The sequence below is a fragment of the Pseudochaenichthys georgianus genome, chromosome 3, assembly GCF_902827115.2.
Source record: "Pseudochaenichthys georgianus chromosome 3, fPseGeo1.2, whole genome shotgun sequence".
Lineage (NCBI taxonomy): Eukaryota > Metazoa > Chordata > Actinopteri > Perciformes > Channichthyidae > Pseudochaenichthys > Pseudochaenichthys georgianus.
Genome location: NC_047505.1, coordinates 27,452,845 through 27,478,241, shown reverse-complemented (window position 1 = coordinate 27,478,241; position 25,397 = coordinate 27,452,845). Strand labels below are relative to the sequence as shown.

General features: G+C 43.1%; 1 protein-coding gene across 3 annotated transcripts; it reads left to right on the top strand.

Annotated features, from left to right (window-relative positions):
* The first annotated feature begins 3,241 nt into the window (after window positions 1–3,241).
* Window positions 3,242–25,240, top strand: fn1b (fibronectin 1b). Of its 3 annotated transcripts, XM_034108415.2 has the most exons (46): window positions 3,242–3,534; window positions 3,768–3,893; window positions 4,325–4,462; window positions 4,999–5,130; window positions 5,506–5,643; window positions 5,726–5,872; window positions 5,985–6,173; window positions 6,389–6,571; window positions 6,967–7,143; window positions 7,644–7,799; window positions 7,894–8,022; window positions 8,140–8,283; window positions 9,602–9,723; window positions 10,698–10,866; window positions 10,955–11,131; window positions 11,312–11,440; window positions 11,550–11,639; window positions 11,733–11,927; window positions 12,654–12,932; window positions 13,041–13,304; window positions 13,385–13,479; window positions 13,726–13,894; window positions 14,292–14,378; window positions 14,557–14,748; window positions 15,395–15,670; window positions 15,907–16,098; window positions 16,223–16,312; window positions 16,658–16,924; window positions 17,050–17,166; window positions 17,260–17,421; window positions 17,522–17,677; window positions 17,776–17,892; window positions 17,972–18,241; window positions 18,330–18,517; window positions 18,602–18,689; window positions 19,084–19,263; window positions 19,380–19,469; window positions 21,336–21,524; window positions 21,633–21,722; window positions 22,157–22,614; window positions 22,738–22,876; window positions 23,477–23,638; window positions 23,743–23,868; window positions 23,954–24,060; window positions 24,187–24,273; window positions 24,565–25,240. In XM_034108415.2, the coding sequence occupies exons 1-46, from the start codon at window positions 3,393–3,395 to the stop codon at window positions 24,640–24,642; spliced, it is 7,398 nt and encodes a 2,465-aa protein (XP_033964306.1). In that variant the 5' UTR covers window positions 3,242–3,392; the 3' UTR covers window positions 24,643–25,240. The 3 variants fall into 3 exon arrangements, with proteins under 3 accessions (XP_033964306.1, XP_033964296.1, XP_033964288.1); XM_034108405.2 differs by lacking the exon at window positions 15,395–15,670 and having other exon boundaries at window positions 17,050–17,160; XM_034108397.2 differs by lacking the exon at window positions 15,395–15,670.
* Window positions 25,241–25,397: the final 157 nt, after the last annotated feature.

Sequence of the window (25,397 nt, the reverse complement as noted above, 5' to 3'; positions counted from 1 at the left end):
TGGTGACTGTATTGTAGCACCGTGTTGTGGAATCTGGGGAAGTGCTTCGTCAGAAAGTTTGTCTCCTCACAGCCCGGCTGCTCCTTGCGACCTCCAGCATTTGTCGTAAGCAGACCGGCGGATCATCTTCACATCCTGTGCTGAAAATTCTGACTGATTCACGGTTTGATGACGAGGAGCAGTGAGATTGCTGGCAACCTCAAATTAGGTTGCTGGCCGTTTGGAGTCCCAACTTCTGCATAACTGCAAGTTGTAGATATTTAAATGTGCCCTGTCATATTAAAACGGAGATTGGAGGCAAACAGCAGGAGAACAGCCATAAATGGGTGTGGGACACAGTCAGTCATGATCCTATTCCATCTCACCTATACCTCTCATCAACCAGCCACCTACCTCTCTTCTAAAGCTTCTCAACTGTCTTTCTTTCCACCTCTATATCAATTCACACCTCCCCCCACCCCAATTATTTCATCCAGCTGTGGCCATCTGGCTCCCACTCTCCAGACTGCCTGTCCACAGTTTGGTGAAGCCGGCGTGGAGAACCACACATTCAAAACAAGCGCTCCCAAGGCTCGACAGATGTTGAAGCTTGGCACACATTACAAAATCTTTTTTTAGATTTAGAAATCCTATAAGACTCCACAGAACAGCTGTTACCCAAACTTTATAATTGTGCATTGTCTGACAATTATAGGAATGCAATGCTAAATCAGTTAAGCATTTTAATTTGTGAATTTTAGAGGTGTATTTCGTTACCTCTTGACGGAGCCAGGCTATCTGTTTCCTGTTTTCAATTCTCAAGCAAAACTAAGCTAAACAGCTGCTGGTACGAGCTTCATATTTAATGTCCAGACATGAGAAGTTAAGCAATTGTTTTCATCCAACTCTTGGCAAGATAGCAAATGTGTTTTAAAATGACACATTCTTTATTACCATTAATGCATACTGTTGCCCCCCCCACATTATTACTGTACAGCAGACTAATCAATATTCAGAAACAGTTTGTTTATGTAAAGATTTTATTTTTGTTGAAGATACATTATTGTTGCTTAGTAATGTATTCATTTAATGCAACTTTGACAGCAATATATACAGATGTTGTGTTGATTGAAATAAATGGAAAATGACAACATAACTTATATAGGAAACCCAAACATGCATGATGATGTTTTAGAAAACGCTTCCCGGTTCCAGATGATCAGATCAGGTTTTCATGCTGCTAAACTCCCAAAAACAAATCACCCACACGTAGGGTCAACCAAAAATCACTTTGAAGGATTGGTGTTATGTATGGAAGAGGGGGACAGATAGAGAAGAAGAGGTAAATCACTCTGATATAAACCAGGCAGCTTTCCAGAAACTTGGACAGAGACAGCTCATAAATCTTAAAGTGAGCCCAAACAGCTCAGGAAATTAAGTCATACGCAAAATTCTAGCAAGAACTCAATGTTTCTTTTGTCCACAAATATTTATACGTTCTTTTACACCATGGTCCTCCCTGATATTGCATGAGGGAACAAATCAGAAGTATGATTCTGCAGCTTTAAAGTGTCCTGTGTTTTGACCCTCTGCAGTTTGGGGCTGTTTCACAACTGGAAAGTATGTGTTGGTTTTTTCCACACGGGAGAAATTGGTGACTCAGTTTTGCTTTGAAAACAAGGACAGTTATTTTGCTGTTTTCTTCCTCTGTTTCCCCAAAACCATCTGTTTTTTCATTCAGCTCTCACTTACGATACACAATGACAGGAATAATTTGCTTCACAGTCTCACACAGTAGCTGCCCGCCTAAGAACCATGAGTAACTTTAGTGGAACCAGCAGCTCCACCAGTAACATGACCGAGGCAACATGCTGTGGTCCGGATTATTATTTCCCCCCTTAAGTGCATTTTTTTATGAAAACATGTTGTGTCCTTGCAGGATAATTAACTGCACACAAATTAACCCACACATTGGTGGGTACACAACAACTAAACATGTGATGTCATATTTAAATCACAGATCTTTCTTTTCCATAAAACCCCAAGGTTTCCACACAATACAATGTGTTTGGTTTAGTTACAGGTAAAAGTTTGTAACATTTGGATTTATCCATACAAACAGTAAATATAACATCTTAAAGGAGAATGTTTCACAAACTTTAAGTTGTTAATACAATTGTGATGCACCCTCAATTACCTTGTATTTAATGTACTTTTGTTTTGGACATTGCACAGATTCTCAGTGTGCAAATAGTTAGCTATAGCTATTTTCATCTGTAGTCTCTGCACAGGAAACAGAGAAAGACTATAAGGTTACTGACCCTAACTAACCCCTGTAAACAAAATGAACAGTATACAAAAAACAAATACAAGACAATAGGCTTCATATCAACTTTAAAACAACAGCAGCAACAACATAAATTTGTAATCGGCACATTAAAAAAACATTAAAGCATCAACAGGATCAACAACCAAAAGATTTCACAACATAAAGACACATCAAGTGTTTGAGTTAATGCGTGATAGTGATCAGTCTTCAAATGCATGACGTCATTTAAGCAGAGATTTTGTCTGTTTTTTCTTTTATCTTGTCGAAGTTCAGAAATTACTTTGGTGAGGCCTTCGCTGCACAACACCTCATCCTGCAGGGAGCCAGTCAGGAGTTTATTTCAGAGTGCACATTGCTGTTATTATAAATTACTCACAATGAAACTGACAACAACATTTATTTAGTTTTAGAATGTTGAATACGAGGCAGTCTGAGTATGATTTAAGAAAAAGCATAGATGACATGCGTGTGTTTGATTATGCAGTGGAAGGTGAATAGGATTTAAGTAAAAACGTTCTGAGGTGTTCAGTAATACTGATTACAATAGAACATCATCTTAAAAGCAGGTAACTGTAGACATTAAAGGTCAATGTAGTGGTATCCTAAACTGTTTCAAGTGATTTAAATATGCAAATTGGTGATTTTGCAACATTGACAGAAACCTTAAATTGAACTCAGACATGATGCAGAACATTTCAAAGAGTGCCGGAGTCTGATTTAATCTCTGAAAAGATATTTTAATTTTAAATGCTTATTCATCTTTATACCCTAATGTTATTTTTGCCTGCTGGTTTTTTGTCTTGAGGGTCAGTATTGCTCAGACTCGGGCGGGTCGTCCGGAGCTCCGGTTAAAGCCCTCCCCTCTTGCGGGCTGCAGCGGTGTGCCCGGGTATAAAAGCAGCGCGCTTCCTCTGCTCGGCCTGGTGCACCAGCTGTGAGCAGGCAGCTAGGAGCAGAGAGTAAAACAAATCAGATCTCTCCAAGTTAAACTTTAGTTCTGCACGCGCTTCTTTTGCAAAACTTGCTTCGTTAACTTGCTTCGTTTTTTTCCTTCTTAACCTTGAAGTTCTTACTTTTCCACAAAATGACCGGTGGCCCGCTGACAGGGTTGCTGGTTGCGCTGTGCGTCAGCAGCGCAGTCCACGGATTGCAAAAAAAGAGCAAAAGACAATCCGGCCAATATCAGGTGTATCCAGAGTTCCGGGAAGAAGCCGCCGTTACTACAGGTTGGTACAAGGACTTCCATCATAAATATCAAACATTTTTTAGTTTAATATCCTAAATGTAAATTTAAAAAAGTGTTTCTTTCACTTTTGTCATTCTTTGTGATTTAATTAATCCAATTTAATGTTGGCTGTTTTTTTGTTTACGATTAGCCATCATGCACATATTTAATGGAAGGTTTGGGGTTTTGAATGCTTAATAATCTTTGACATAATCGATGTATTTGATTTTCTAGTCGGCTGTGAGGAGAATGGTCGCTCATACAGACTGGACGAGCAGTGGGACAAACCCTACCTCGGCAGTACACTGGTGTGCACCTGCAATGGAGCAGGAGGCATCAAGTGTAAATCTAAACCTGAAGGTCAGTGAGAAACCGACCCATACAGAAATGTCTTAACACTTTCCACATCTGGAAAAAGTGATAGAACTATTAACAAAGCACTTATATACTAATGAAGGACTGGCTTACCGAAAGCCAGCTGAGTAGCACTTGAAATGTTTTTTCTCTATGAAACCTGATGTACTTATATGATTCTGTTTTTTTCAAGTTTGTATTTTGTTGTTCGAACGCACTTCTTGTAAGTCGCTTTGGATAAAAGCGTCAGCTAAATGCAATGTAATGTAATGTAAAAAAAGATTGACAAGAGTTATTGGCTCCTTGCCACTTGTTTCAGAATGTTGTGTCAATATCAACACCTGACTAAAACACCAGAACTGACTTAGTAAAAAACACTTGGGATCACTCAGCGCTATCAACACACTCTTAACATTATTCCTCTGTTGTTCTCTCAGTGGAGGAGTCCTGTTATGATAAGTACAATGTCCAGTCATACCGGGTGGGTGAAACCTACGAGAGGTCAAAGGATGCGATGATATGGGACTGTACCTGTATCGGTTCTGGACGTGGAAAGATCAGCTGTACCATTGCAAGTGAGTAACCAGAATAATGAAATACCTGGACTTCAAAAAACAATTGTAAAATATTGTTCTAAATCAATTAAATATTGTAATTCAAATCAATTTAAGTGTGTTGTATTTAATTCAAATAAAAAACGTTTTAGATTAATCAAGGTATTTTCTTGACAAAACAAGAGGTAGGTATTTCCTGCTCCTTACATGTATTAGAAAGACATTACATCATGATTTTTTTATTAAATGTTTTACGCAAATTGTATTGATGACTGCATATCAAATTTGAATGATGGATATGTGAATACTGAAAGGCCAACACTCTTGAATCCATCCAAAAAACTCTCAAAACTCACTTATTCACTCTAGCTTTCAATACCCCCCTCACACTATACTCGCACTTGGATTAGGACTACTGCTTTTGTTGGTACTGTTTCTGTTTCTGATTGTATGTAAAGTGTCTTTGAGCATTAGGAAAGGCGCTATACAAATCCAATGTATTATTATAGTGCAATCATTTCAAACAAATGCAGCTAAGTATTTATTTTTCTCCACAGATCGATGCCATGAAGGTGGGAGCTCTTATAAAATCGGGGACACTTGGAAGAGGCCTCACGAGACGGCTGACTACATGCTGGAGTGTGTGTGTCTTGGAAATGGAAAAGGAGAGTGGACCTGCAAACCTGTGGGTGAGTACTTTGACCTGATTCATTTAAACGTGTGGGGTGACCAGGACGTGAACACCAAAAAAGAACTCTGAAATACAGATAACCCTAACACTAACATGCAAGCTGCCATCACACAATGACACACAATCTTACTGACAGGGTCATTTCTCAGAAGCATGACTGAGTTTGATTGTATTGTCAATATTTGACAACAGTCAAGGCAAACAAGGTGAGCAAGAGAGCATGCCCCTCCTCTTTTGCCCATTTTACGCCACAGCTATTGATTTTCACTTGGTTTGTTTTTCCCATGTGGTTTAGCAGCTGTGATTTCAAGTGATTTCTTACAGTGTCTTGTAAACTACTGCAGATGCAATACATATTCTGTTTTTTGTGCAGCCGAGCGTTGCTACGACAACAACGTGGCATTATCATACGTCGTGGGGGAGACCTGGGAGAAGCCGTACCAAGGCTGGATGATGCTCGACTGCACCTGTCTAGGAGAGGGAAATGGACGCATCACATGCACCTCAAGGAGTAAGAAGAGTGTAGACACACACATGGACACACTTTTACATTCTTCAGTATTGGCTGTTGACCATTGTTGTCCTCTCACCAGACCGTTGCAACGACCAGGAACCCAAGATGTCCTACCGTATCGGAGACTCGTGGACAAAAGCGGACGCAGGTGGACACACCCTGCAGTGTCAGTGCTTAGGAAATGGTCGCGGAGAGTGGAAGTGTGAGAGACACAACGCAGTCCGAAGTGAGACTCAAAAACTCTTTGCTCAAGGTTACATTTGCTAAAAGTTTTTAAAAACTTTTCTGTGATCTTTTCTGACATTCATCCTTCTTTCATTCTGTTTGTTGGCATACAGCCTCAGGTGCTGTCGTGTTGACCCCCGAACATTCGTTGACTCTGCAGCAGCCTGAGCCCTCCATTGAGGGGACGTGCCGCACCGACTCTGGAGCCGCCTACTTCGATGGACAGCGCTGGTTCAGAAGCCAGGGCAGCACGCAGATGCTCTGCACCTGTCTGGGCAACGGAGTGAGCTGCCAGGAGTGGGGTGAGTGAAAGCAGGGGTCTCTGTGAAGAAAGAAGAATAATGATAACAAACTGTGGGATCCTTTATGTTTCTTGTTGGGTTTCTTTGACATGAAATGCCTTTTAGAGCGCCAGATTCAAGTCACAACACCCACCATAATCACCATTATTAGATGCATATGGTTTGTCTCCGCTGTAATTGCCTCATTCTTGACTTTCCCCTTCCGGTCTGTGCAGAGTCCAGGAAGCAGGAATACGGTGGCAACTCTGACGGCCAGCCATGTGTGTTCCCGTTTGTCTTCATGGGAAGGACCTTCTATTCCTGCACCTCAGACGGACGCACGGATGGACAGCTCTGGTGCTCGACAACCTCAGACTATGAGAAAGACCAGCAGTACTCTTTCTGTACTGAGAAGAATGGTGAGAATTAGGAACAGGGATTTCAACCTGGGCTTGACCATTGTTTTGGTTTTGTGAGATATACTGGGCTGACGTTGACCTTTTATAAAACAGCCATTGCCTTTCAATATCATCCATATTCCCTCTCAATATCTTGCCTTGAAAAAGTCTGTAGAAACTGCCATAGAATTGTATTTATCATCAATCAAAATCAATGTTTTTGTTCATTTCTGTTTGGACATAATTCCTTTTACACTTGATATTCCCACTTGGGAATTTGTGAATATTTATATATTTTGCTATAACAACAATATTGCAAGAATTGACAAATCTATCACAGTCCCCAAAATATAAAGAAGACATAACATGGCATTATGGATATATTGTAAGGTGAGATTTCCCTGTCTCTATTCCAGCCGTTGTGGGAACCCGAGGTGGAAACTCCCATGGTGCCTTGTGCCACTTCCCCTTCCTCTATAGCGGCCGCAACTACACCGACTGCACCTCTGACGGGAGACGTGATAGCATGAGGTGGTGTGGCACCACCCACGACTATGACACAGAGCAGCGCTTTGGATTCTGCCCCATGGCCGGTGAGTGTGTGTGTATGTGTTTTTAGAGACAGTATCAGAACAATAGCTTTGAAATGTCTCCAGTTTACTTTCCCAACATAAAAGGAAAATAAAAGGTGTTTAGGAATAGTTTTAGGAAATACACTTATTCACTTTCTTGCCGAGAATTATTGATGCCTCCTTTAATATATGTTGGTAAATATGGACCTATACAGCCAGTACATGAAAACACTGAAAACAGGGGGAAACGGCTAGCTTAGCTCTGTTTAAAGGTTCTATAGAACAAGAAAGTGAAAGATACAATTTGTATAAATGCTAACATGCTATGGAGATATTTCCTTTGTAGAGAATGCAATTACACTAGATGTTTTGGGGGGGCTTATAGTTATGGAAGAGTAATTACTTTTGACTTATTACATAAAGAGGGCTGATACTGGCCTAACTGAACCAAAAGTAATTACTCCCCCCCACGGTACTGTTTGTTTTTTATTCATTCTTATTTCCTGTCTTTCTTTGTGTAGCCCATGAGGAATTATGTACCACCAACGATGGAGCCATGCACCGTGTAGGCGACAAGTGGGACAAACGCCATGATGTCATGGGTCACATGATGGAGTGCACATGCCTGGGAAATGGCCGCGGGGAGTGGAGCTGTGTCGCTCACTCACAGCTGAGAGGTCAGAGAGCTAACTCCCATTTGGACTTGAAACAAAACTGTTGTCCTAAAGCTTAAGTTTAAAGTTGGGTTTCCTCCTTTATCTACGTATCCAGATCAGTGTATTGTTGATGGCCTGAACTATGATATAAACCAGGATTTCTCCAAGCGCCACGACGAGGGCTACATGATGAACTGCACCTGCTATGGACAGGGACGTGGTCGCTGGAAGTGTGATGCTCTCGGTGCGTTTATGTCTCAATAGCTCAGCTGATGATGATTTACTTTTATAGAAAAATGACCACCCAATCCTACTTTGTCTCATCCTATCTCTGCTGTCTTCCACTATTTTGAACTAATAGATCAGTGCCAGGAGCCACAAACCAGGACCTTTCACCAGATTGGAGACACATGGGAGAAATCCATCCATGGCATCAACTACCGCTGTTATTGCTATGGCAACGGGGTTGGAGAGTTGAGATGTGAACCCCAGCAGACCTACCAAGGTAAGAAAATGAATCCTCCGTACACCATTGCTTTAAAGTCACTTTCCTCTTCAACTGATCTGTTTCTGCAGAGTCCACATGGTTGGAATATGCTGGTTCAAGTTTTTATATATATCCCAGAACAACAAACATGATGGAAAAATCGCCAGAAGACTTTAAACAGTGTCCTTTTGATGGATCTTGTATACTTAGACATGATACAATTACATATCAAGAGTTTTAATGGCTTTCACTTAAATATCTCTGATGTCCATTATGGATTTACTATCATAAGTCCACTTAAAGATCATAGGAAAAAGAAACGGCAATCAGATTTCAACTTCAGCTCCATTTTAAATTCTATATTTTTGGACGATCCATTTGTTATAGTTGTGATAACCCTGGTTCGTCTGAGTCTTAATTATGGGGTGAGCGACCTAAATACTAAACCCTGGCCATCTACCAGATAACATGTATTATGAAATTGGATTATTTATTCAATTAATTTTTCCCTTATCTAATTTGGAAGTATTATTGACTTTAAAAGTGAATTAATTAGCCTCTCAGTTCTTTCCAGCAGATTGTCAGACAGCTGTTTGATATTTATTTGTGTTATCTCTACTTATTCAACCCTCCTACGTTGCCCTCATAAAGTTCAGGTTTGTGGAGAGAAGCGGGGGTTTGGTGTTTTTTCTCTACTTTGAAGTTACCAAATGGAGAAGTGCTTGCCAATCACATCACCCCTATCTCTCCCTTTTAGTCTTTGTAGTAGGAGAAGTTTTCCTCCCCCCGCCTGGTGTTGTTCTGCTGACCTGCTGAGGAGAAAGCGATGCTGGGCTGGGAAATAGGGGGGCGGGGGGGGGGGGGGGGGGGTGTTAAACAAATCCTGCCTCCAATATCTCCCTATAAAGTTGCTTAATGTGGTACTTTGTACTGAAGCACATTGTGTATCCTGAAAGAAGCATTGACCTCAAAGTTGCGACATTTATCTCACCATGATCAAAGCTGTGTGCTTCAGATAGTGAAGCTTTATGTTAGCTAGGTAAACTGTGATGAATATAGTGATCCAGTGTTAGGTGGGACTGTAATGTCAGTGGGTTTTTGAGCTGGTCTAGCAGTGTCTGGTGGTTTGGTTCTGTCTCAAAACGATGAATCCATATGACAGAGTCTCACCAAAGAGTAGCCAACTTTCACCCCCACTCGCTACAGGTCACACTGTTGCATTGTGTGCGAGTTCTTTTTTCTCTTTGCTAATAGCAGCTTTGTTCTCGGTCTCTCCAACGCTCTCCTGATGTCTTCCCCTGAATCTTCTCCTACTAATGCTGCTCTAACTCCTCAGATGGCCACAGACCTGTGCAGGTGATCATCACAGAGGCAGGAAAACAGCCAGACTCCCATCCCATTCAGTGGAACCCACCTTCTTCTGTGGAAATTACCCAGTACATCCTCAAATGGAGAATTGTGAGTCCCCCTTTTTATATATTGACTTAGTAAAAGAAAGTATGTTTTTTTTAAAAGAGAGGGTTGTTATAAATATTCACACAGGTAGTATTAGTAAAGGTGAGCAAACAGTCAATTGCTTTTGGTAATGTTGACTATACAATACAATACAACTTTATTTATAAAGCACTTTAAACCTCCAGACCAAAGTGCTGTACAGGCAAATAGATAAAACACAGCTCAGCTCACACACTATAAAACAAGTACAAGTAAAACAAAAAACAATTTAAATGCAAAAAAAGCAACACTCTTTATCATCTAAAAGATGTTGAAACGCCAAATGTTAAAACGCTAAGGAGAAGAGGTGGGACTAAACTTTTGAACATGGACAGACTAGGAGATTAGAGGTTACATGAACTCCCCTTTACAGTGTGCATGCACCAACACACAGACTCCAAGGAAAACATCTCCCTTCCTGGAATTTTGTTTTCTTACACATTTTTTCTGTCTTTGAAGACCTCGAAAACTAACAAGCTGGCTGAAATGTTTATGAATCTTAAATTGAATTCAAACTGATTTCCTCTGAAGGGGGTTGTGTATTTTAGAAATAAATGTTACTTAACGCCCTCGTCTGGCTCTCCTTCTGAGAAAGCTTTCCGACCGCTAAAGCAGGAAATGGCAGTTAACGAGTCCGAGCCAGAGTCCAGTCCAAAATATACAGACTACCATATAAAGTCCTAATTTTCAGACTTATTCCAGTAAATTCTCTGCACATAATGTTTTCTATTCAGCTTTATCATATCTGTTCTTTCATTTTAACGATTTACGCATGCCTAAAGTCTAGACATTGAAATAACCAGTTGTGAAAACATCTCACTACAGGCGTCATCTAGTAGCTGTTTTTGCATAGCATATTTCATGCCAGGCCAATTTATGCTTCAAGTAAATGAAAACCTGACCTTCATCACCTTTTATTTTTGTACCTCTTATGGCAGAAAAATACCCGTTCACCCTGGAGAGAGGTCAACGTCCCAGGCCACCTTCAATCGTACACCATCAGCGGGCTGCGTCCAGGCATCACTTACGAGGGTCAGCTGATCAGCATCCTGCGCTACGGACGCCGCGAGGTCACACGCTTTGATTTCACCACCACCCACGGTTCCTGTGAGTAAACTCAAGCAGTTAGTGACCTCTCAAGGACACAGATATAAATACATTTTCACAGGAACATTATATCCCTTTTTCTCTCAAGTGGAAACATCGGAGGGAGAGACAACCGCACCTCCTGCAGTGATGGACACTTCTGAGTCTGTGACAGAAATCACCTCCAACAGCTTCGTTGTGTCCTGGACATCTGCGTCTTCCACCATCTCTGGCTTCCGGGTGGAGTACGAGCTCAGTGAGGACGGGGCCAAGCCCAAAGTCCTTGGTGAGATCATTTGAGCATCACTGAAACCTTCATTACGTCTCATGCAAATGAGAATGGATTGATTAATTGGCATGTTCTTCAGTTGAGGTTCTTATATATCTATGGAAACCCTCTTTCAGATTATCTGTCATTTTGTATCACTGATTCATATAATAACTAACTTTGTATTGGTGTCTCCAGATGTTCCTCGCACGGCCTCCTCTCTCACCATTAGTGACCTCCTGCCAGGACGCAGATACAACGTCAACGTCTACGAGCTCCCGAATCAGGGACAGCCAAACCTCATCCTGACGACCTCCCAGACTACAGGTGGGAGAATCCATCTCCTTCTATTTGTCATGAAAACAAATGTCAGCACTATGCCAATTTTGGACATTTTCAAACATGGTGCAATTTTCATCTGCTTTCCCCTCTGCAGCTCCTGACTCCCCGGCTCAGCATGTGGTCGATGAGGTGAGAGAGTCCTCCATCCGAATCAGCTGGACGAGGCCTCAGGCTCCTATCACTGGTAAAGAGCATGTCTCTGTTAGTCTGTTTACAAGTGATTCAAATTGGTAGTTTTTGATGTAGAGATCAATGTTATTGTCTCTGTGCCTGCCAGGTTACCGTGTGGTGTACACTCCATCTCTGGAAGGCAGCAGCACTGAGCTGAACTTACCCGACTCCGAGACCTCCGTGACCCTGGCTGACCTTCTCCCCGGTCACCTCTACAATATCAGCATCTACGCCGTGGAGGAGGACCGGGAGAGTGAGCCTGTTTTCGTACAGGTCAACACCGCTGGATCCCCTCTCCCAGGTGCACATTTTTAAACAGACACATATCTTTCAGTTGATAAAAAAAATTGATATCCATAAAAATGCCTCATAACTTAAGCCAATGGAAAGATGTTTTCCTATTAAAACATTCACAGTACGTTTTGTATTTTATTTAAAATCTCAGTTATTCTTTTCTTATCTAACGTTATCTTCTGGCTGTCATATGGCAGATTAGGACTATACACAGAGAGCTAAAGATTCCTTATAGGGCCGGAGAGCTTAAGGCAGCGCTCTCCACTGTTTTGGAAATACTAAGCTTGACTAAACATTGCTATGTCACACTATGCTTTATAGCTTCAGCATAGTAATATCTTCTTATCCTTATCACGGTCTGTTATGACTTTTTTGATCTTACCTTGTCGTGGCCCCTGAATGACCTTTCATTAGTTCACGGTGGGCTCAGAAACAGACACATGAAAAGCAAACATGCATGTGCAGCTGACACAGAGACACACACACACTTTATAAATCCTCAGTTCATCTGAAATATATACATTAATCTTTTAGATATTTTTACTGTACTTTATTTTTCCCATACAGTACATATAAAGCTTAAGGTGATTGCGTTGAGGCGTTCTCCTAACACAATGAGTACAACATGATTAAAACATTGCTACATCAATAGTGGTGAATAACTCCAAAGGATACTTTAATAAAGCCTGATTCTGATTTGACCTTTTTGTCTATCAATCTACCTCTCTCACAGAGGAGGTCCCGGCTCCCACAGACCTGACGTTCTACGAGGTTTCAGACATGAAGATCAGCATCACCTGGACCGGTCCACCCAGCGAGGTGACCGGTTACAGGGTCCACTTCACCCCCGTTGCTCCCGATGGCTCTGAGACGAGGGTCCTGCAGTTGCCTCCTTCACCCAACGCATATGCCGAAATAACCCATCTCCAGCCAGGAACAGTGTACCGCTTCTACATCTACGCCATGAATGGTGGATCGGAGAGCCAGCCTCTTGTGGCAGAAAAGTCTACCAGTAAGTATTGTCATGAACAAAGGAGCTTGAGTTAGACGCAGAGGGATTACAATAAAAGATGAGAGACTTTCTTTCATACACATGTTTTTTTTTTTCTCCCCTCTCAAGAACCTGATTCGCCCACCGATGTGCGTTTTACTGACATCAGGCCCGATAGTACCGTGGTGATCTGGGAGGCTCCCCGTGCCATCGTCAGTGGTTACCGCCTCTACCTGAGCATTGAAGGATCCAGCCCCGTAGAGAAGAGGATCCCTGGCAGGGTCACCCAGTTCCCTTTGAGGAACTTACGCCCAGACACCCAGTACACTGCCACCCTGCACTCTGACCTGGACAATGACCTCAGCGAGGGCATCACTACATATTTTACCACCGGTCAGTATGAAAACAATCAAAACATCTGCAAATACATTTTTGTAATGAAATTAATTGTATTTCTGTCTTTTTCCTCCCAGCTCCCCAGATGGGAAATAACCCTGCTTTCAGCACTGAGATCACTGATACCTCTATCATCGTGACCTGGATACCTGTCCGCAGGTTTAGTTACAAGGTAGACACCTTTTCATCATGTCCAAAGAACTTACTTCATCATTACACTTAGAGATAACCTGGTCATAATCAGACTTAATGTGTGTGAAGTGAAAGGGGATACTCGAGTGACATGAGTTTTGTCAGTATTTTGTTTGCAGCTGGTCATACTTCTCCTAGAGGGCCAAACATTAACACTCAAAATGAAGATTTAGTGTCTTTTGCAGTGGTATATTTACTGGGTTTGCCTCTGCCTCCTTCTCTCCAGCTGTCTGTGCTCCCCAGTGTGGAAGGCGAGTCTCCCAGAGAAGAGACCTCTGAAACTGGAAGTGTTTATATTCCCGGGCTGATCCCTGGAACTCAGTACATCTACAGCGTGCAGCCCATCTTCAACGGACGCAACCGTGGAAACCCTATTACCCGCACCGTTGTGACTTGTGAGTATCCAATTCTGAGAATTTGCAAATGTGCTGTAGTTGTAATATTGTACATGTATGCATCTCCATGTGAATTAATTCCCACACACACACAATTTACAGTGCAATGATTCCTCCTACCAGACTCTACAACAAACGGTTCATGAGTTTGGCCATGATATGTGAATTTGTTTAGAACTCATGCACATTTGGTTACTGGCCACTGGCATTGCCACATCCCCTTTTGGCCAGTTGGCATGAACTCAGATCATCACACACATACACAATGTCTGCCTCCTAGGGCAAAAACCTTGGCCAAAGAGTGGAGAATGTTCTGTCGACCGACACGAAGAAGTTACTGCTGCAATGAAACAGCTTTCACATACTTGTGTCATAATCTGCTTCCCTTTGCTTGCAGCCCTGTCTTCCCCCACTGACCTCAGAGTACAGTCCAACTCAATCACAGGAGATCTCGTCGTCTACTGGGTCGCTTCCAAAACCCCAGGTAAATATTGACTGTGCTCCCTATGCACTGTCAGCACATTGCATATTGCCAAGTCTAGACCCTGACCTTTGGATGGTATTTCTTTCCACGAGGACAAATGATTCTTCCCAATATTCCCTTTGGGATAATTCATTTCAGGAACATCTTGAAATAATGTTTACCATATCCATTTTTTCAGGCATCACAGGATACAGAGTGACGAGCACACCTACCGACGGCCAGCGAGGAAACACCCTGGAAGAGTTACTCCGAGCTGATCAAACCTCATTTATGCTGGAGAGTCTGAATCCGGGTTCTGAGTACAACATCAGTGTCTTCAGTACCAAGGGCCATTTGGAAAGTGTGCCTATCTCCACAATTGTCACACCAGGTAGGAGCCAACAGGAAAGCCTTGAAAACATGTAGATAGTCCTCCAAAACACAACTTTGTCCACAGTAAAGACTGTGTGTGTGTCTGTGTGAGAGAAAATACAGATTTGTATTTGGGTGAAAGGGCTGAGTTGCGATCAAACAGCAGCTAACTCCACCTGTCATTACAGTTATATTTTCAGTATTCTCATCCTTAGAATGCATTCTTCTTCATCCTCACTCACTTTAGTTTGAGAGATGCGTAATAGGCTAAAGGGTCCATAGAGAAGCAGAGTTGGGCCATCATTCATTATATTTTTAAGAGCAACTCCTATGTAAAACACATCCTTTAATGCAGCTTTAATTATCATAACTTATAAGTAACATCTCATTGGTATAATGCATGGGGGGCATGTTTATTATTTGGAATGAACTTTGTTTTCTGGAGCATGCAGAGAATAGTATTATTAATCATCACTAAAATGCTTTTATTATAAGTCCACTGTTAATGTTTATGAACTTCAGTCATTTGTATTTATATTTGTTTTGCATGGCTACAACTCTGGATCTCTGACTGCTTTATTTGGGAATGAAATTAACGTGTTTGGTATAACTAATGTAATATCTCTAATTATGCTTGCACTTTGCAACTGGCCTAACCCTTTCAGACATCCCCACACTGAGACACATTGACTTTGTCGACATTACTGACACCACCATTGGCCTGCGTTGGATCCCTCAGAACTATCCAACCACTTTTTACAAGATAACCGTAGAGACCTCAGGCGAGAGCTTGCCAATTTTTCAAGATATGGCGCAAGCATCTGCTGCTTATTACACGGTTCGTGGTCTGGAGCCGGGTGTGGACTATGACATCAGTATCGTCACTGTTACAGAGGAGGGGGAAAGCGAACCAACCACATATACAAAGCAAACGCATGCTGGTGATGTATCTCTTTTACTCCATCCATGGGAAGGGCTGGGTTTTTTATGAGAAAACTGATGAAGCCACATTAACAAACCTTTCAATAACTCACATGACTAACTCAAATACTACAGTACATATCAGAAATGTATGACTTTCATAATATTTTCTTTCCAACATCCTAAATCAGATTTTATTAAAGCAACCACTTTTTTTCCCCTGTGTTGGCTTTAACTTTAACCTATCCTTTTGCAGCCATTCCAGCTCCCACCAACCTGCAATTTACAGGGGTTGGTCCTGACAACATTAGGGTGACATGGACAGTTCCCCATGCTGCCACAGCCAGCGACATCTCTCGGTTCATCATCCGTTACCACCCTGTAGCCACAGACGATGACATCAAGGAGGTTAATGTTGGCGGAGCCACCAACACCTTCCTTCTGGAGAGTAAGACTATCTGTTTAAACACATCTGACAGAAAGCTGTGTTTAAAGCCCAAATTAAGTTGGCTTCTTTGTAATGCTCCACGTCAATCCATTCTAACGGTGTACCCATCTCCATTCCCATATAGACCTGCTGCCCAACACTGAGTACAGTATCAGTGTTGTATGTGTGTACGGGGAGCGAGTGAGTGAACCAGCCACAGGAACTCAGAGGACAAGTGAGTATGCCAGTGGCTTCTAACGTGGGTGAATGATATGGGCATTTTCATTAGAGTTTAATCCCCACAAAAAGTTTCAGGCATATAAAAAAAAAAAAAGAGAACGGAAGCAATAAACATAAAAATCAGAAAATGATTGCATAATTTTTTCTTTTAATAAACAATAAAAAAAATAAAAGGCAATAAAAAACAAACCTATAATAGATAAACATGGTGTAATTTTAGCTGCGGTTCCAATGTTTGTGGGTAAACAACCCACTGATGTCGCTGTAGATCTTTTGCTTTGGTATTTTTTTAATGCAATTCATTGCTTGTTATTTAAAATGTCTCTCCGCTACCTTTCAGCTCTGGACTCCCCTACTGGCTTGGACTTCTCAAACATTGGCACCAACTCCTTCACCGTTCACTGGCTGGCTCCGACCGCTAGTATCACAGGTTACCGCATCCGCTATTCAAAAACGAGTGGTGGGCGGCCGAAAGACGAGAAGCTTCCCCCGACCAGGAACTTTTTTACTTTGACTGCATTGACACCAGAGACAGAGTATCTGGTATATGTGTATGCTGTCACCCACGATCAGGAAAGTCAGCCTCTGACTGGCACACAGGCCACCAGTGAGTTTATTTTCTGATTTCTACTAACACCTTTTATTTTTCTCGAATCTTGATCAGAACTATTCATATGTGAATTTATAGAATGTATTTATTATAAGCCTTCTTCCTTTTCTTATCCTCTCCAGTCTCAGATGCTCCAACAGAGCTGGAGGTAACATCATCCACCCCGTCCACCATCACTATCCGCTGGGAGGCCCCCTCTGTCTCTGTGAAGAACTACAAGATCAGCTATGAAGGCACAAGTCTGCACAACACTTTTAATTATTTCCTTGTTTCCTCTTAACCTCAACTGTAGTCGGAATCTAACACGTGACCCTTCTTCAATCTCTACCTAGGTGGCGAGGCTCCCCAAGAGTTTATAATCCCCGGCACTCAGACTACTGCCACCATCACCCGTCTGTCACCAGGCACTGACTACACCATCACGGTCTTTGCTGTTACAGGAAGGGGGGACAGCCCCTCCTCCAGCACCCCGGTCTCCATCATGCACAAGACTGGTACAGCAACATGAAAAAAAAAACAGTTCCTGGGGGGAAAAGAAAATGTTAATGGGTTAAACTAAATCTAAAGCTTGTTATATGTCCACCTGTCTCATAGATACCGAGCCCCCCACTGACATGAGACTGACAGAAGTGACTGACCACGCCCTCACAGTGCGCTGGTCTCCTGCTCAGGGACCAATCAAAGGCTACAGAGTCACTAGTGTCCCCAAGAATGGCCTAGGACCCTCTTATTCCGAGGTGGTGGCCCCTGGTAAGACAGGCCGGAAAAAGAAAACATTTTATAACTTCCTTTTTTTTCCAACACTGTATCATCGTCTCATTGGCTCATTTTATTCATGTCTATTACAGATCAAACTCAGATGACGTTCTCCGGTCTCATGCCCACTGTGGAGTATGTTGTGAGTGTCTATGCGCTGGGCAATGATGGACAACCCTCCTCCCCTGTGGTGGATAATGTTATGACTGGTAAGTTGGACTCAATTCAGTAAGAGCTGATCAAGTGGAAAGTGGAAATTAATTCCCACGTCTTACATTTCTCCTGCAGCCATGGACCGTCCCAAGGACTTGACCTTCTCTGAGATAGACTCCAACTCCATGCGCATCACTTGGGACAGTCCAGACGGCACGGTGACATCATACCGTGTCCTGTACTCCAGCTCAGAGGAGAGCGAGAGGGAGCTGCGTCCAGCACCCAGAGGTGACCAGGACACCGTGTTGCTGAGAAACCTTCTCCCCGGGACAGAGTACACCGTCAAAGTCATCGCCCTACATGGCCGCACCCCCAGCACACCATTGGTGGGAACCCAGGCCACAGGTAGAAATACACCAAAAACATCCACATAATCTTGACCTAATTCATTTGTTCCTTGACTTAACTTTTGTATGTATTTGTGTTGTCTTAGTGATCCCTGCTCCAACCAACCTAGTGATAACAGAGATCGGTCTCTCCACCTTCACTGTATCATGGCGTGCGCCCAATGCACGCCTCTTAGGCTACCGTGTGGTCGTCAACCCAAAGAACATCAATGGCCCCACCAAAGAGATGAACGTTGCGCCCGACACCACGCGTGTTGTTGTACCAGGCCTCATGGTAACAAGAGTTCTTATCTCAGTATTTACATGGGTTTATAGTCAGTTAGTGAGTAAATATAAACTGTATGGCTGTGTATCGTAGGTGGCCACCACATACCAGATACATGTCTACGCCCTGAAGAACTCTGTCACCAGCAGACCGCTGGAGGGCGAGGCCACCACACAGGAAGGTAACTGGCTGCACTGTAAAAATGAACACGTCAGGGTACACACACCTTCTTAATCATCAAATTCTTTCAACGACTTATCAGAACTAATTCTTCTAAATTCCCATCAAAGTGTCATTTGAGACATATATTTGGGTAAATTATTGTTACCAATAGACAATGGCATCCTTATGACATTTCCCAGGACAGCAAAACAGTATATTGTGTAAGTTGAGCAATACAATTATTTACAAGTTTGAAAGCTAAGTGAAATTCCCTTACACTTTTATTCTTGCACAAAATAAACACATCCAAGCACTATTAATGTTTTTTTCCACAAATACTCATGAATTTAAGGACCTATGAAAAGCATTACCCATCATCAGTCGTTACCCACTGCTTTTTCCCCTCAATGCAGATGTCAGTCCTCCTCGACGTGTGCGTATCTCTGATGTGAAGGATACTTCTTTCACACTGACATGGCGCTCCAAGGGGGAAACCATCACTGGTTACCTTGTTGAAGCATCGCCCAAAAGTGGCACCCACCCCACCATCAGAAAGACCATCCCAGGAGATTCGACCGATTACACTCTGACAGGTACACTACATCTGACTGCTAAACACAACGTAAAAGCTGGAAACAGTTTACACATTTGACATGTTTGGAAGTGTGATTTCACTGTTTCATGTTGTTCTTTTTTTTTTTTTTTAAAGGTCTCCAGCCCGGCACCGACTACTCTGTTAACCTGTATACTCTGAATGGCAACACACGGAGTGAACCAACTAATGTAATCTTTAAAACAGGTACTACACAAATCTGTGTGATGATCTCTCTGCTTCATTGGGAATACATTTCTTCATAATTTGAATTTATAATCTGATTTTTCCACATCCAGAAATGTTTACAGTTTAATGTGAATACAAGCAATGTTAAGGAGAGAGAGAATCCGAGAATCCATCCATCCATCCATCTTCTCCCGCTTATCCGTGGTCGGGTCGCGGGGGTAGCAGTTCCAGCAGAGAGCCGCAAACTTTATTTTCCCTGGCCACATCAACCAGCTCTGACTGGGGGATCCCAAGGTGCTCCCAGGCCAGCGAAGAGATATAATCCCTCCACCTGGTCCTAGGTCTACCCCTTGGGCTCTTCCCAGCTGGACGTGCCTGGAACACCTCCCTAGGGAGGCGCCCAGGTGGCATCCTAACTAGGTGCCCGAACCACCTCAACTGGCTCCTTTCGACGCGAAGGAGGAGCGGCTCAACTCCGAGTCCCTCCCTGATGACCGAACTTCTCACCTTATCCCTAAGGGAGACACCAGCCACCCTGCGGAGAAAACCCATCTCGGCCGCTTGTATCCGCGATCTCGTTCTTTCGGTCATGACCCATCCTTCATGACCATAGGTGAGGGTAGGAACGAAAATGGCCCGGTAGACAGAGAGCTTTGCCTTCTGGCTCAGCTCCCTTTTCGTCACAACGGTGCGGTAAAGCGACTGCAGTACCGCTCCCGCTGCTCCGATTCTCCGGCCCATCTCACGCTCCATTGTTCCCTCACTCGAGAACAAGACCCCGAGATACTTGAACTCCTTCACTTGGGGTAAGGACTCATTCCCTACTTGGAGTGGACAGTCCATCGGTTTCCTGCTGAGAACCATGGCCTCAGATTTGGAGGTGCTGATCCTCATCCCAGCCGCTTCACACTCGGTTGCGAACCGATCCAGTGAGTGCTGAAGGTCGCAGACCGATGAAGCCATCAGAACCACATCATCTGCAAAAAGCAGTGGTGCAATCCTTAGTCCACCGAACTGCAGACCCCCTCCCCCACGACTACGCCTCGAAATCCGATCCATGTATATTACAAACAGGATTGGTGACAAAGCGCAGCCCTGGCGGAGGCCAACCCTCACCGGAAATGGGTCCGACTTACTGCCGAGGACCCGGACACAGCTCTCGCTTTGGGAGTACAGAGATTGGATGGCCCTGAGTAGAGACCCCCTCACCCCATACTCCCGCAGCACCTCCCACAGTAACTCCCTGGGAACCCGGTCATACGCCTTCTCCAAGTCTACAAAACACATGTAGACCGGATAAGCGTACTCCCAGGCCCCCTCCAGGATCCTTGCGAGAGTAAAAAGCTGATCCGTCGTTCCACGACCAGGACGGAATCCGCATTGTTCCTCCTCAATCTGAGGTTCGACAATCGGCCTGACCCTCCTTTCGAGTACCTTGGAGTAAACTTTCCCGGGGAGGCTGAGTAGTGTGATGCCTCTGTAATTGGCACACACCCTCTGATCCCCCTTTTTAAAAAGGGGAACCACCACCAACCCGGTCTGCCACTCCTTCGGTACTGTTTCCGAATTCCACGCATGTCATGGCTGACACGTCTCGTCAACATTGCGTGGAAGGAGAGAGAGGAAGATGGAAAAAACGAAAGGCACACAATGCTTTAGTTAATGCAGGCACACTAGAGAGCGAGTGAGTTTACCAAGTCTTAAGCTCGGCTGTTGAGTTGCATTGTGGGTAATTAAGGAAAAAGGAAAACTTTGTTACAGAATAATGAAGACAAGGTTGTTGGAGTGCACCATTAAATTGGTAGAGTACTATTTTTAGTCATTTCTTAATCACATCAACAAGTAATCACATGATCTAACATTTTTATATAATTTCCTTCATAGCTGAACCGGTGGTCCAGGCTCCCACGGCCCTGCAGTTCACGTCTTTGACCCCCACCTCCATCTCCTTCACCTGGCTGCCTCCTGCCACACAGATCACAGGATACTACGTCACCTACGAGGTGTCAGGAGGAGCACCACGAGAGCTCATCCCAAGACCCCACCCGGGGCAGAACTACGCCACCATTTCTGGTATGCCATGTCAACTGAACAAACCAAAAAAGGTTTTAGATTGATAACAATTCAGAGAAGGATGAAACCTACTTATTCCACTTTGATACATTTGTTCTCTTTCCTCAGGCCTGAGACCATCCACAGAGTACATCATTAAGATCATTGCCATCCAGAACACACAGAGGAGCACACCTCTGGCGGGCAAAACCAGGACTCGTGAGTATTAAGACTTCTGTCTGTACAGTGACGAATGTATTGAATTTAAATCATGTCATAAGCGCCAATATAAACACATTATGGTCAAACATCCTATCAAATGTAAGGGTTTGAATGGCAGCTTTAATCTGCTTAGCTCAATCAAAATGTTTCGCAGCAACCGCTCAGAGGCCTTGAGATAAACTGTGCCGTCAATCAGCTTTAGGGTTGTAAAACAATAATACTTTTTATTTTATTTTGAATGCTTCAGAAAATGCCATTCAAAATATCATGTGTGTCCATAATACTGCATTAAGACATGCTGCCAGTGAGTAGTAACCCAGCAATGCTGCATATCTGTCGCCTCCTATTGGCTGAGATATGTTACTGCAGCTCTGCTTTACCTCCCCCTCATCTAACCTGCTTGCTTCCCTAACCCCGTCTCTCCTGCACAGAACCAGAGTCCTTGCTTTCCCTGCCTCTACCCCACCGCCCAGGAGGTTATGATGACAGGCTGGATGTGCCTGAACCTGAGTTTGACAACACAGTCCAGGTAGTGGGCAACAATGGCCAGGATGGGAATAGTGGTCAGAGCCAGACTGTGGAGTACACAGAGTACAACAACAACAACAACAACGGAGACAACAGAAATAATGGTAACGGTGGCTACCCACTGTCCCCCTATGGCCAAGCTCGTGAGCCCCTGGTCTTTGTGCCCCTTCCTGATGCAGAGGGCCGCAGACTGCCCATACTAAAGCTCAACGTGCCCATCGGCACCACGTTTGGAAACGAGACCGGAGTTCCACAGGAAGCCCAAACTCAGACCACTCTTTCCTGGAAGCCTTACAAGCAGAGCAACGCCTACATAGTGTCCTGCCATCCCCTCACTCATCTTAACGAGAAGATGTTCCAGGTAAGAGACAAGGGGAGTGGTCTCCAGTCCAGGCCCTCATGCAATCTGAGCAATATTTACTAATCATATTAGAGGAATTCTGTAATTGTATGTAGACAAACCTCATCCCTCTTTATTGTCCAGGTCCGCCTGCCAGGCACAGCCACCACTGCGACCCTGATAGGATTGTCCCCCGAAGCCAACTACAATGTGATCGTGGAGGCTCTGATGGGGGCGCTCAAACACAAGATACTGGAGCAGGTCGTCACTGCTGGAAACACAAGTAAGCATCCTACTCAGTTCAGTTTGATGACCAGTGAACTGAGGGTGGAGAATTTAGTTAGATAAAGATACGGCTTGCAAGTAAATTACTTGAATCACACACTCAGTTCCCGCACAACTGACAAAGAGCTCTACTGAAGTGAGAAATAAATGGAAATGATTCAGTGCAAAAAGAATAGTTTGCAAACAAAACAACAATAAATCCTACAGGAACTGCTGTGACTAAACTTATGCCAATAATCAAGGGTCTATCTTTACCTCAGTGATAGAAAACCAGGCCTTATTCTTATTAAACACAGGCTTTAATTCACAAGTTCCGCTGTCCCCTGGATATGAACTGTTCTCTTGCTGAAATACAATTTGTATTTACTACATAAATCAATTTTACAAAACCTTTTTTTAAAGATTTTACATTTTGTCTTTTTAGAAATATGACTATCATCTTTAAAAGTAACCAGATAAAGACCATCATGGCCCAAAATAGGTTAACATAAAGAGGGGTTGCGGTTACTCTGGCTGATCAATATTTAAATAACTAGTGGCTTACAAACACATTTTTCTTATATTTATCTCATATCTATCCTCTCCCATCTTTTATCAGTCACAGAGGGAGTGCCCTCCGATAAGGACTCCTGTTATGATGCCTTTACTTCAACCTACCATGATGTAGGCAGTGAATGGGAGCGGATGTCAGAGACAGGCTTCAAGCTGTGGTGCACCTGCCTGGGAATGGGGAGCGGCCACTTCAGATGTGATTCATCAAGTAAGTTTTCAGGATATTTGTTTTTCCTGGTAGGTACATTTTGCATAGCTGCATTAGAATATATTTCACTTGTGTTGTCAAACTATCATCTTGTTCGTCATTAGAGTGGTGCAATGACAATAACAACAACTATCGCATTGGAGAGAAGTGGGAACGCCGCAACGAAAACGGTCAATTGACAAGCTGCACTTGCTTGGGAAATGGCAAAGGAGAGTACAAGTGTGAACCACGTAAGGCCTCTTAATACCCAAAGATATATATTTTACAACCGTCTCAAAAAGATGTAAATATGAACGTGAATGTACCCTCACACAGATGAGTCGGTGTGCTACGATGATGGCAAAGCTTACCAGTTGGGAAACCAGTGGCAGAAGGAGTACCACGGGGCCATCTGCACCTGCACATGCTTTGGAGGACAGCAGGTACGACACATCAGCCTCCCATGCTTTTGGTCTGATGTTCTGCTATATGTATATTGACTTGTGTTTTATTCAGCGAGTCAATTTAAGTATGTTTAAAGGAGGCTTGTGTTTGTTTGGTCTAATCAGGGCTGGAGATGTGATAACTGCCGCAGACCAGGTGGTGATGTGGAAGCCAGTCCGCTGCAGCCTGTTAGAATGGGCAACACAGTACGCGTGAGTGGAAATCTTATTAAATCATTTAAGTGTTGTATTAATCAAGATGTAGCACATGGCATTTTGTAGCACACCATTTTTTGTCCGAAACTAAATTAAAAAAAACATTTTATTTCAAAGACCATCAAATTAATTATCCAGATTTTCTTTTTCAAAGCTTTTGTCTCATGTCTTTAATAAATAGAAACTCAATAAATGACCTCACCTGAAACTAATGAAGAGCGAAAAAAGATTTGATGAAATTACAGAATTATTTGTACCTTGACTGTACCTCTTCATCTCTTCCTGCAGCACATCCATTGCCCCATTGAGTGCCTCCAACCGGCCTTGCTGGCAGACGCACACGTTCCTCTAAATCCTCTGGAGTAAAGGACCGGACATCTGATTGGATCCCCAACCTCCCATTCTCTGCACTGTCTCACATTTTAGAAGCCATGCTGTCGGCGACTAAACTAACTGCCCAATGAGTAGCCAAAGACTGCCCTGCTTCCTGATCAGAGTGATCCGCCTCTAAAACCGTTCTCTTCACTGTTGAGTCTCTAAAGTCACTCGCTATTGGAAAATAAAGACTCGCCATTTTCTTTTTGTATTCCATTCCCCTCCATACTTCTGTCAGATTTATATACTTTTCAAATTGACATGTTTTACATTTCAATATTCAGAAACACTTCCTAATCAAAGAGCAGAAATAGTCTGAAAGTAAGCACTGTGTTAAAGAATGTCAATGTAGTTATTAACAATGTTTAAATTGTCCATGAAAATGTGCTTTTTGTAGCCCTTCTGTTACTGAGGGCTCGCACTGTGTGTGATTGACACATTCTGATTCCTAATGTCTTTTTACTAATGTTTCCTTTTAATATCAACGTGTGAGAACTCTTCTATTTTTGTACTTTGTTGTCCGTGCCTACCTTTTGACAAAAATAAGTCCCTTATTTTAATAAAGCTGGAGAGATCCTGAAACCTGAAAGTGTTCATCATTTTTTGTATTATATATATAAACAGGTTTTTGATTTAGCATTATTTACAAAAGTGCTTGCTAAAGACTTCACCCCTCCAATGTCCGCTATTGAATACAAAGGCCAACATTGCGCAGTATGAAGACCAACTAAATCAGCCAAGGGTTT